This window comes from Xenopus tropicalis, chromosome 1 (assembly GCF_000004195.4).
Source record: "Xenopus tropicalis strain Nigerian chromosome 1, UCB_Xtro_10.0, whole genome shotgun sequence".
Classification (NCBI taxonomy): domain Eukaryota; kingdom Metazoa; phylum Chordata; class Amphibia; order Anura; family Pipidae; genus Xenopus; species Xenopus tropicalis.
The window spans coordinates 21,855,822-21,868,086 of NC_030677.2; the positions used below are offsets into that span (position 1 = coordinate 21,855,822).

General features: G+C 46.8%; 1 protein-coding gene across 1 annotated transcript; it reads right to left on the minus strand.

Annotated features, from left to right (window-relative positions):
- Window positions 1–2,132: 2,132 nt before the first annotated feature.
- tnip2 (TNFAIP3 interacting protein 2) lies at window positions 2,133–11,344 on the minus strand. The gene is made up of 6 exons (XM_002940954.5): window positions 10,597–11,344; window positions 6,237–6,542; window positions 5,237–5,320; window positions 4,690–4,968; window positions 4,454–4,570; window positions 2,133–3,620 (listed from the first exon to the last, which is right to left on the minus strand). The coding sequence occupies exons 1-6, from the start codon at window positions 10,963–10,965 to the stop codon at window positions 3,348–3,350; spliced, it is 1,428 nt and encodes a 475-aa protein (XP_002941000.1). The 5' UTR covers window positions 10,966–11,344; the 3' UTR covers window positions 2,133–3,347.
- Between the last annotated feature and the right edge of the window lie 921 nt (window positions 11,345–12,265).

Sequence of the window (12,265 nt, forward strand, 5' to 3'; positions counted from 1 at the left end):
TCTGGATGGTGGGATTCGGCTGATGGTGGGATTCGACTGGATGGTGGGATTCGGCTGGATGGTGGGATTCGACTGGATGGTGGGATTTGGCGCATCCCTAATTATATTTGGTTTGACCAAGGCTTGGGGGGCAGATTTACAAAAACTCTAACATTTCAGAAGAGTCACGAAACTGTGACTTTTTCGAATTGTTTCACTAAAACGTCTAACATTTTAAAGCAAAGAAGGATCCCCCAGGAAGGGGACGTCTGCCATTGGCTTCTACATGACAAGTTTTAGCTCGTTGAATTTGGATTTTTAGCCATTTTGTTGCATAGAAAATCAGTTTTCTGTAACTTGTAGCACCAAAAAAACTAAATTGGAAGAAAAAAAATCCAGAGTGTTAAGGCGGCCATAGACGTTAAGATCCGCTCGCTTGGCGAGGTTGCCAAGGGAGCAGATATTCTCCCGATATACCCATCTACGGGTGATTCTAACAACGGCAATGGCACAGTCGGTTTGGGGACCACATTAACGAGCCGATGTGGTCCCCGATCCGACTAAATCTTTTAACCTGCCCGATCGATATCTGGCCAATTTCAGGCCAGATGTTGGTCGGGTATGGCTGTTGTTTCTGCCCCTACACGGGCCGATAAGCTGCGGAATCGGTCCAAGGGACTGATATTGGCAGCTGCAATCAGCCCGTGTATGGGGGCCTTTAGTAAATGGCCCCCTTGGTGTGATTCTTTCCTGCTCATATCTGCATCCCAGTTAACTACTCACATGTCCCTTACATTTGGAACATTACAGCCTTAGAAGGTTATGTAATAAGGCAAGTTTGCCCAGGAGCAGTAACCCATAGCAACCAATCAGCAGGTAGCATTTGCTGGTCACCTGCAAAAGCAAACATGTAATTGGTTGCTATAGGTTACTGCTCTTGGAGAAACTTAGTGGCTTTTATTACTTATGGAGGTAGCCCTAAATGATGGGCTGAGGCCCAGAGAGCAATAAAGCCATTTCTGAATATACAGGAGGAATTTTCACTTGTGAAGGAAAAGAATATTAAGGGACAAACACTTATTTTACCCTTTATTTTCCTCTATAAGGGCGTTACTGCTTCAGCTTGCAGAATATAACAATGTTGTCAGATTTGCTCCTTTATCACTTCCCATAGCCCCTGGGTTGCGTCAGAATTTAGCAAAACAGCGCGTGAGTGTTTCCCATTGCTATGGTTTCATATCAAAGTCCTACTCCCAGGCCAAAAGTGGCCCAATTACCCCAGAGGGAGACTCTCCCAACCCCTCCCCCTCCTTCCAATACACAACACCATGTTTTACATTACTGATATCTCGCTATATTATCTGTCGCCCTAAGAAAACTGTAATGCTTAAAGAGCATATTACTTTAATGTAGCCAATAATGAATTTAGGAACAATGTAAAGAATTTAGTTTTATCCCCTCTGTTTTGTATGAGGCCCCTCTCTGGATAGCTGCGGCCCTCACTGAGTTCTCCTGTTTTGGTTGGTGAGGGGTGGGCGGGGAGGGGGGACGCGAGGGGTGAGCGGGGACACGAGGGGTGGGCGGGGAGGGGGGACGTGAGTGGGCAGGGAGGGGGGACGCGAGGGGTGGGCGGGGAGGGGGGACAGGGCCGGAACTAGGGGTCGGCAGAAGAGGCAGCTGCCTAGGGCGCAACGATTGGGGGGCGCCAGGCAGCCTCTCCTGCCTACCCCTAGTCCTCTTCCTCTGTCATTGCCCCCGCCACTTGTCATTAGCGGTGGAGGCAATGACCGTTCAGATCACGCCCCCCCCGCTTGTGCTTTGGCGCGCATGCGCCGTTGGGGGGGGGAGTGGCCGACCGGGTTGCCTATTGCGCCCAGTCAGCTTGGCCCGCCCAAGGGGGGACGTGAGGAGTGGGTGGGTAGTGATTGTGTTACCCACTGGGCCCCTCTGAAGATTTTTTTGCAGGGGGGGCCACGTAGTCTAGGAACGGTGAATAAAATACATATGCCTGGGGTTGCAGGAAACTGCATTGCCCTAAATGTCCATCTGAAAGTGAACTACCCCTTCTGTTCTCTCTGGATCTAGTTAGAGTTACTTTTCCATAAGCATTGATAAACCCTGCTTTTCATGAAAGCAATCTCCAACACAAGGGCTACCGTTATTTAGAGTTTTTATTACAAAAATAAGATTTCAGCTCTAATCAGATTGGATATAACATTAAATAAATAAAGACAAATACACAATTTACACATATTATAACTTAAATATGAACAGTACATAATAATTCAGTGCAAAAGTCATTTGTATAATAAAAAAAAGTAAGATTTCAGACTACGTAAAACCAAAGGAGCGTTTCCCTGACGGCGCGCTAAGGCACGGGCGGATACGGCAGCGAAATGAGAGATTTTATCAAAGGGGCTACATTTCCCGACACCAGCGAGTTCCATCAAACAAAATTGGAACAACTTTTCTAAAATACACAATGGAAAACCCAAAATGCCCGAGGCCTTGAAATTCTTCAGATTCTTTATACAGGAATGGGATTTCCCCTCTAACTCCCGGTTTGTGTCATTATTTCAGTGTAAACGTTGCACATTATAGCACCAGGGCGGCACTTACACATTTGCAAGAGGATTTATTTGATGCTGAGGTATATCATATTGCCTGACTTTTTTTGTGTGTAATTAAATACACAAAAACACAGAATTTGTCATGAAATTTATAAGATTTGACTTATTTTGAATCTCTTTAAGATTTAAATGAAAACTATAAATGATTGTATTCTCTCTGTTGTAAACAGGGGTGCACCATTTGTAGGTATGACCAATAAAGTCATGGGACTTTAAAGCTTTGGTCATCCGACTGCAACAACTGTTGTTGACATTTTTTGATTTTTCTCTAATCTAATTATTAAGTTGAGGGGCGGTACTTGGCTTCAGTACTTGGCCGAAACTTTCATGGAGGATTTTTCATGATCTGCATTTATTCTTAGCCACATAATTAAAGGTGAAGTTTCTGAAATTTAAAATACATTCCAGGCTTTCTGTGCTTTCTTCCAAAATATCTATATCCCCCATTTGTCTCATTCCTTCCGATCTCTCCTGACAGTTCATGGAAGCTCTCTCCCTCCATTCCTGCGCTCTGCGCTTACATTACCCTTGTCCTCTCGCAGGCTTATTATTATTCAAGTATCGGAAAGATTTCTGCTTCTTCTCATGTAGTTATTGGTTCCTTTCTCACAGTACTTGAGCGACCCAATCCCAGGGCGCAGCAGCATTCTGGCATAGATTTGACGAAGTTCACACGGGACCATCGAAGCCCATGCCACGTAGTGGTTAAGCAAACAGTAAACAGTGGAAAAACCGCACTCACTGGCAGCACTCGGTCAGGTGTTCCAGAAAAGTGTCACCATTGTTAAAGATCCTCAAGCAGCGAGGGCACAGCAGCTCGTCCTGGCCTCGCCTCTCCGAGCTCAGGTTCCTGTGTGCTTCTACCGGTTCTGCTGGGGATACTTGTCTCCTGCCTTCTGTGTGCTCAGGGCTGCTGCTGCCCCTCAGGGCTTCCGTTGTGTTCTTCTTCACAAAGGTTTTGTTTTTGTTGCCGATAAAAATGTGGAAATTCCCAGCCGCCTCTCGATCCTCCTAACAGAGAAAAGAATGTGCGTTATTCACAAGGATTCATAGTAACTCCCAGCTTTGCAGTATGCATCCATGACTTCTTGGCCCTGTGCCTAGCATTTATAATAAGGCCCCAATTAGCTGCATCTCTAAAGCTCTGCAGTGCAGGCAATAAACAGTGACATATAGCTTGATGTTCATTCACTATAGTACTATGGTTGGATCACCTTTAGTACCTGTGAGTTAATAGCACATAACATAACAGTATGGAAAATTGTGTTTTTAATTAATGGGAGAGATGACAGCATGTAAAGGGAAACTAACCCATATGATCTTTCCTGGTGCCCCAGCATTCTGAGCTACAGGAGGCTGCAGTGACACCATCATATGTGGCCCGCTGGTACAAAATCAGGTTTGGGAAACCACATACAAAGACTGTGACAGGGTATGTTTGCTTTGCTAACACAGGTCCAACCACATGTGCAAGCAACCAATGACTTTAAAGGAGAAGGAAAGGTGAAATCAATGGGGGGGTGGCAAAAGTTTGGCGCCCCCCAGTGTTTACATTTATTGCCTGATACCCCAGGTTGGTTCTCCTATAACAAAAAACGGCACCAGTCCGGGTATCAGGTACAAAAATACAATCACTGGGGGGTAGAATAACTTTTGGTAACTCCCAGTGATTTCAATCTGCCCTGCTTTAATAGCCCCTGCGTGTCACATGTGCAGGAGGGTACAATACGTCATGTGACATTAGCCTAATGCTGGTCTTCCGGTCACGTAGCCTTGTTAAAGAGAAAACAATTCCCATTTTCCACTGAACTATACGTATATCATTCAGCTTTGAATATTCTTACCATCCTTCGTGTTTGGCGTTGCAGGGAGGACATTTGTTCCAGGAGTTCTTGTATCCTGCTCTGCGCCCTCTCTCGGTCTGACCTCTCCGATATGAAATCATCCTTGTAAACTAGCAGCTGCATGGGAAAAAATACACAGTGTTAATATAAATACTGATTCTAACTGACAGAAGCTGCAATATTCTGTGCATACGTATTAATTCATAACTAAATACTAGAACTTGGAACCCGCGTACCTGCTGCTCGAGCACCTGTATGCGCTCTGAATCGGCATTTCTTGCGCCGGCCATTTCTTCGTTCTCCTGTCGGAGTTTGACGCACTCATTCATCCTCTCCTCCAACAGCTTGTTCAGCCGGATGATCTCTTTCTGCACAAGTTCTGCATGGGTGTGAGCACTATGGGATGACTTGTGCTCGCTACGAGCCTTTAGCTCCTTCAGCTGAAGGTGAAGCCCCTTTACGTACTCTTCTCTGCTGGCGTCATACTTCTGCCACTTTGCGTTTAAATCTTCCACCTGGATGGGGCAAATGAAAACATTCCACCATTAGCGCCATTTATTCCTCCATTAATAGATATTTCTAATTCTATATTTCCAGGTCTGGAATCTTGTAAACTTTATCTGCACTTAACACAGCTCAGTACAAGGTCTATGTCTCTTTAAAGTGTCTTCACAATTCTGGGGAAAATACAGAGATCGATGTCGAAAGATCCCTGCGCGATGCTCAAGATGATATTACAGTAAAGATAAAAGAGGAAACAGAAATATATTTGCATTGACTTACATGAACAACTTTCTGTTTTAATAAACGGTTCTCTTCCTGAAGTTTGCTGAGAGATGACTCACTGCTGCAGTCTAGATTCGGGATCTGCAAATGATAAAGAAATAAGAAGAACTCGTTAGAAGGACAAAGCTAATTAAATACACGGCATTAAAACGGAGACAAAGGGACAAAGTAACCATTGCAACCAAAAGATAGATTATAGGCCATTCGTGATAGGACGGCATTAGATATTCTGCACTCTCTATAACATGGCATCTTTTCTGCTCCAACCTTCCGTGGTTTGGGTTATTACTGCGGATCCTGCACAAGTGCCAAGCCACCAATGTGAGGTTTCATGGGAAACCACAGATTTACAAGTGCTTTTTCATTTGTACGGTAAAGCAAACACACTGTGGGAAACTAGGGGATTATCTACAGTCATTTTTGGGAAATAAATGTAATATTACAAGTGGGTTTTACTAGGGATGCAGCAAATCCAGGATTTGGCCAACATTTGGCCTTTTTAAGCAGGATTCGGATTCAGCCAAATCAAATCCAATTTGGCTGATAAACATTGAAGTTGTACATTTTTCACTCTCTCGTTTCCATTGCAAATTCGGATTTGGTATTGGGCAGACTCTTTCGCAAAGGATTCAGGGTTCGGTTGAATCCCAAAAATAGTAGATTCAGTGCATTATTTTTTACAGACCCCTTTAATCAGTCGACAAAGAGAATTATAGTAAATATATTCCCCCCAATGTTAACCTTTAAACAGACTTTTAGTATGATGTAGAGACTGATAGCTCTCTGGTTGCTAGGGTCCAAATTAACCTAGCAACCAGGTAGTGGTTTTAATGCATAACTGGAATATGGAACGGAGAAGAGTTAAATAGAAAGATAAGAAAAAAATAACAATGAGTATAAAATTGTAGCCTCACAGAGCAACACTACTGGGGGCAGTGACCAAAGTCGGACCAAATTCTTGACCCAATGCCTCCCTAACTGGAATTTGTTCTCTCACCTTGCTGGGCCTTTCCGTGTGTGCCAGCTCCTCCATGTTCCGGTGGACATTTCTCTGTGAATCTTCGAGACACTTGACCAGGTGCTGACACATTTCGGCGGTGGCGGCCAGCTTGCGGCGGAGTTGTTGGCTTTCGTCGGACAAAGACTGGCACAGGACTTCGCTGGTGGCCTGAGCCCTCTCTTTATTGGCCAGCGTCTGCTGAAGGCGGCAGATTTCCAGTTCTTTCTCGTGCTGAGGCCAGCTGGCGTATTGCTGGACCTGCTTATCCTTATCTTCCAGCTGCTGATGGAGCCTCGTAATTTCCTGCAAACAGAAGAGTTCTGCCTTTAAAACACATTTCAATTCAAAAACACCTAGAGGTAAAAAATAGGCTGCACGTGCCGTAGCTACCGGGGGGCAAGTCTTGGGTTTCTATCCTGGAACAATACAGACTGTCTGGTTTGGATTCTCAAGTGTAATTCTTAGTTTACTGCCTTATATAATTATATAACATTTTGCAGTAGTTCTGAAATTATGTTTTTTTTGCAGTTCTCTAGCAGAGTGGGTAAACTTCTGATTAGTACAGTCAATGACCCAATCAACTAGGAAAAACCACTGAAATGGAACAATAGTAGGTAAAAGCTCAAACATAAACATAACAAGCTTTGGTTAAATAAAAACAAGATTTACTACCAAATAAAGCCCCTGTAAGCTGATAGTGTGCATAGAGGCTTCCTAATAGCCAATCACAGCCCTTATTTGGCACCTCCATGAACTTTTATGGTGCTTGTGTTGCTCCCCAAGTCTTTTTACATTCGACTGTGGCTCACGAGTAAGAAAGGTTGGGGATCCCTGCCCAAAGGCTATCATCCCACTAGGTACCATCTCTCCCTACTATACCTGCTATCCCACAGCCCCAGTCCCTTCCCAGAGGCTATTATCCCCCCACTGCTACTATAGGCACCATCTCTCCCTACTATACCTGCTATCCCACAGCCCCAGTCCCTTCCCAGAGGCTATTATCCCTCCACTGCTACTATAGGCACCATCTCTCCCTACTATACCTGCTATCCCACAGCCCCAGTCCCTTCCCAGAGGCTATTATCCCCCCACTGCTACTATAGGCACCATCTCTCCCTACTATACCTGCTATCCCACAGCCCCAGTCCCTTCCCAGAGGCTATTATCCCCCCACTGCTACTATAGGCACCATCTCTCCCTACTATACCTGCTATCCCACAGCCCCAGTCCCTTCCCAGAGGCTATTATCCCCCCACTGCTACTATAGGCACCATCTCTCCCTACTATACCTGCTATCCCACAGCCCCAGTCCCTTCCCAGAGGCTACTATCTCCCCACTGCTACTATAGGCACCATCTCTCCCTACTATACCTGCTATCCCACAGCCCCAGTCCCTTCCCAGAGGCTATTATCCCCCCACTGCTACTATAGGCACCTCTCTCCCTACTATACCTGCTATCCCACAGCCCCAGTCCCTTCCCAGAGGCTATTATCCCCCCACTGCTACTATAGGCACCATCTCTCCCTACTATACCTGCTATCCCACAGCCCCAGTCCCTTCCCAGAGGCTATTATCCCCCCACTGCTACTATAGGCACCATCTCTCCCTACTATACCTGCTATCCCACAGCCCCAGTCCCTTCCCAGAGGCTATTATCCCCCCACTGCTACTATAGGCACCATCTCTCCCTACTATACCTGCTATCCCACAGCCCCAGTCCCTTCCCAGAGGCTATTATCCCCCCACTGCTACTATAGGCACCATCTCTCCCTACTATACCTGCTATCCCACAGCCCCAGTCCCTTCCCAGAGGCTATTATCCCCCCACTGCTACTATAGGCACCATCTCTCCCTACTATACCTGCTATCCCACGGCCCCAGTCCTTTCCCAGAGGCTATTATCCCCCCACTGCTACTATAGGCACCATCTCTCCCTACTATACCTGCTATCCCACGGCCCCAGTCCTTTCCCAGAGGCTATTATCCCCCCACTGCTACTATAGGCACCTCTCTCCCTACTATACCTGCTATCCCACGGCCCCAGTCCTTTCCCAGAGGCTATTATCCCCCCACTGCTACTATAGGCACCATCTCTCCCTACTATACCTGCTATCCCACGGCCCCAGTCCTTTCCCAGAGGCTATTATCCCCCCACTGCTACTATAGGCACCATCTCTCCCTACTATACCTGCTATCCCACGGCCCCAGTCCTTTCCCAGAGGCTATTATCCCCCCACTGCCACTATAGGCACCATCTCTCCCTACTATACCTGCTATCCCACAGCCCCAGTCCCTTCCCAGAGGCTATTATCCCACTGCTACTATAGACACCATCTCTCCCTACTATACCTGCTATCCCACAGCCACAGTCCCTTCCCAGAGGCTATTATCCAACTGCTACTGAAGGTGCTGTGCTGCCTGTACAGTTCATATGTTGATATGTGTTTTGCTACTGAGCTTCCCACTCTCTTCTACTTACAACTGCTGTTTTGGTTGGAAAATGCTTGTATGACAAACTGGAATAACATTGTATAACTGCCAAAAAAATTCCTGTCAGCTGTGTCTATCACGAGTTACGATGAGTAGGTTTCCCTTATATCACTCATGTGCCCTCTAAATACTAAATACTTCAGCTGTGAGTCACATGAGCCCAAAATAAATCAAATGAATGGATATATAAATAGAAAATAGGGGTGCCCTGAATGGTACAGTAAATATATAAGAATGACAATATAGAACTAAAAATATGACTATTATTTGAGGAGACAGTAAGTACTGAGAGACTACACTACGGGATAGAGAGGCTGAGACTCCTGGGAAAGCACGTACGGGTTTAATTACAGTGATTTACATTAATGATCTATATAAGAGCTACTCAAACAGAAAGTAAAAATGAAAGATACAAATATTCCCAAACTGCTTCTAAGAAATCAACTGATCTTCTGGAAGCCACAATTCCCTGGGACAATATGTCTTAGGGTGAAGACACACAGAGCTAATTAGTAGCAGATACTTGTCATTGCAATTAAACACCAGAAAATCCCCTGCCATAGACAATACTGAGAATTGCCTCTGCTAAAACACATATAGAGACAATTATTGGTAAATGATCAGCATTGTCTAATTTTGTAGCCATGACAAGTAGCTGCTACTAGTAGCTCCGTGTGTCTTCACCCTCAGAGTTCAGAACTGAAAACTGCTACACGCATATAAGGCTGACATATTATAATGTACGTATGCTGCATAGTCACATAGTTCATCCTGCTGAGCACAGCCAGGGGATGGGATAGGAGATTATAGTATATTAACAACACGTAATACCTACACCATCTAGCCCTGTCACTTACATCTGAGGGGCACAATGCTGCTGGGAATACCCAGCCTATCACATTCCCTTTAAACCAAAGCCAGGCTTATTGTCTGGGTAAAATATCCTCAAAATTCTGCATGGCTGAAGCAAGGTTAAAAAAGACAGCAGGTAACAACACTGTAAACGAAGGGGTCCAACCAGCAGTTCTCCAATACGAACCCCAAGCACCCCTGAGCCCTGGTGGGCACTGTGGTTCTGCAGCTGGACAAGCCCATAGCGGGCACTGTGGTTCTGCAGCTGGACAAGCCCATGGTAAGCACTGTGGTTCTGCAGCTGGACATGTCCATAGCGGGAACTGTGGTTCTGCAGCTGGACAAGCCCATAGTGGGCACTGTGGTTCTGCAGCTGGACAAGCCCATAGTGGGCACTGTGGTTCTGCAGCTGGACAAGCCCATAGTGGGCACTGTGGTTCTGCAGCTGGACAAGCCCATAGTGGGCACTGTGGTTCTGCAGCTGGACAAACCCATAGCGGGCACTGTGGTTCTGCAGGCTGGACAAGCCCATAGTGGGCACTGTGGTTCTGCAGCTGGACAAGCCCATAGTGGGCACTGTGGTTCTGCAGCTGGACAAGCCCATAGTGGGCACTGTGGTTCTGCAGCTGGACAAGCCCATAGCGGGCACTGTGGTTCTGCAGCTGGACAAGCCCATGGTAAGCACTGTGGTTCTGCAGCTGGACATGTCCATAGCGGGAACTGTGGTTCTGCAGGCTGGACAAGCCCATAGCGGGCACTGTGGTTCTGCAGCTGGACATGTCCATAGCGGGCACTGTGGTTCTGCAGGCTGGACAAGCCCATAGCGGGCACTGTGGTTCTGCAGGCTGGACATGCCCATAGCGGGCACTGTGGTTCTGCAGGCTGGACATGCCCATAGCGGGCACTGTGGTTCTGCAGCTGGACATGCCCATAGCGGGCACTGTGGTTCTGCAGGCTGGACATGCCCATAGTGGGCACTACAGGTCCCAGTAGATGCACAGAGGGCATAGCTACCTGGCTCAAGGATTCCACCTTCTCCTCACATGTCCTCTCCGTCTCCTTCAGTCTGCTCTTCATTAAAGCCAACTGGTCCATCAAGCTCTCCACTAAGGACCTGGAGGAGGAGACGTGCGGCGGAGGCTCGGTGCCCAGGGCAGCCTGGCTGGCCATCAGCTTCTGGATGAGACTTTCCTTGGCAGTGAGTTTCTGTTTGAGGCTGCTCACCTCCTGTTTGGCTTCATGATAGAAAGAGTTGAGGACATGGTAGCTCTGCACCTTTTTCTTCAGTGTCCTGTTTTCCCTGTGCAGTTTATCCACGGTTTCTTCCAGCACCTTGAACCTGGCCACCAGCGCATCTGTGCTGCCATCACTGATAGAGGACATTGTACCAAGGGGCAATCAGCACTCTCAGGCGCAAGCAATCCGGGCTGGGGCGCTAATCAGAGCACAGCTGGCTGCGCAGTCAGTACATAGCAGTCCGTGTGAGTGAGGCAGGCAGGCTGCATGGCGCTATTATACACCGGAAGGCGGGGCTTGGAAATTCCCTCTCACCAGCGGAGTTTTCTAGTACTTTTACTACTAGTAGGGCTCCGGGTCTCACACAGAGAAATACCCTCCGCTCTCCCCAAGGGCAGCCCGGCTCTTCCCTGCATGCCGGGAGTGGCTCCCAAGCTGCCCGGGGAATCTGACTGCGACCCTGCTCGGAACATCCAGCCGCTTCCCTCTGCCAGTGGCCTCCATTGCTTCACTCAGCGGAGGGACTGCCTTGCGCCTGCGCACTCCGGCATCTGTATTAGTGTTGCTATTTACAGATAGAGAGCAGGGGATAGGGTAGAGAGAAGGGCACACTGATAAGTAAGGAATTTGGAAGTACATAGACAGAGCCATACATAGCTAAATATGGAAGGGGGTAGATAGGTATATAATGGGAATTATAGACTAGTAGATAGATATGCCAGTGGGTACATAGATGACAGACAGGCCAATAGATAGATATGCCAGTGGGTAGATAGTTGGCAGAGAGGCCAATAGATATGCCAGTGGATAGATAGTTGGCAGAGAGGCCAATAGATAGATATGCCAGTGGATAGATAGTTGGCAGATAGGCCAATAGATAGATATACCAGTGGATAGATAGTTGGCAGATAGGCCAATAGATAGATGACAGATAGGCCAATAGATAGATATACCAGTGGATAGATAGTTGGCAGATAGGCCAATAGATAGATATGCCCGTGGGTAGATAGATGACAGACAGGCCAATAGATAGATATGCCAGTGGATAGATAGTTGGCAGAGAGGCCAATAGATAGATATGCCAGTGGATAGATAGTTGGCAGAGAGGCCAATAGATAGATATGCCAGTGGATAGATAGTTGGCAGATAGGCCAATAGATAGATATACCAGTGGATATATAGTTGGCAGATAGGCCAATAGATAGATGACAGATAGGCCAATAGATAGATATACCAGTGGATAGATAGTTGGCAGATAGGCCAATAGATAGATATGCCCGTGGGTAGATAGATGACAGACAGGCCAATAGATAGATATGCCAGTGGGTAGATAGATGACAGACAGGCCAATAGATAGATATGCCAGTGGATAGATAGTTGGCAGATAGGCCAATAGATAGATATTCCAGTGGGTAGATAGTTGGCAGACAGGCCAATAGATAGATAT

What these genes read in the sequence shown, in the direction of transcription:
- tnip2 (XM_002940954.5), bottom strand. Translation starts at nt 10,965, where the DNA reads ATGTCCTCTATCAGTGATGGCAGCACAGATGCGCTGGTGGCCAGGTTC. An exon ending in TACAGGTGCTCGAGCAGCAG is followed by an intron (nt 4,571 to 4,689) that starts GTACGCGGGTTC and finishes TTTCCCATGCAG; the next exon opens with CTGCTAGTTTACAAGGATGA. An exon ending in AACGCCAAACACGAAGGATG is followed by an intron (nt 3,621 to 4,453) that starts GTAAGAATATTC and finishes TTTCTCTGTTAG; the next exon opens with GAGGATCGAGAGGCGGCTGG.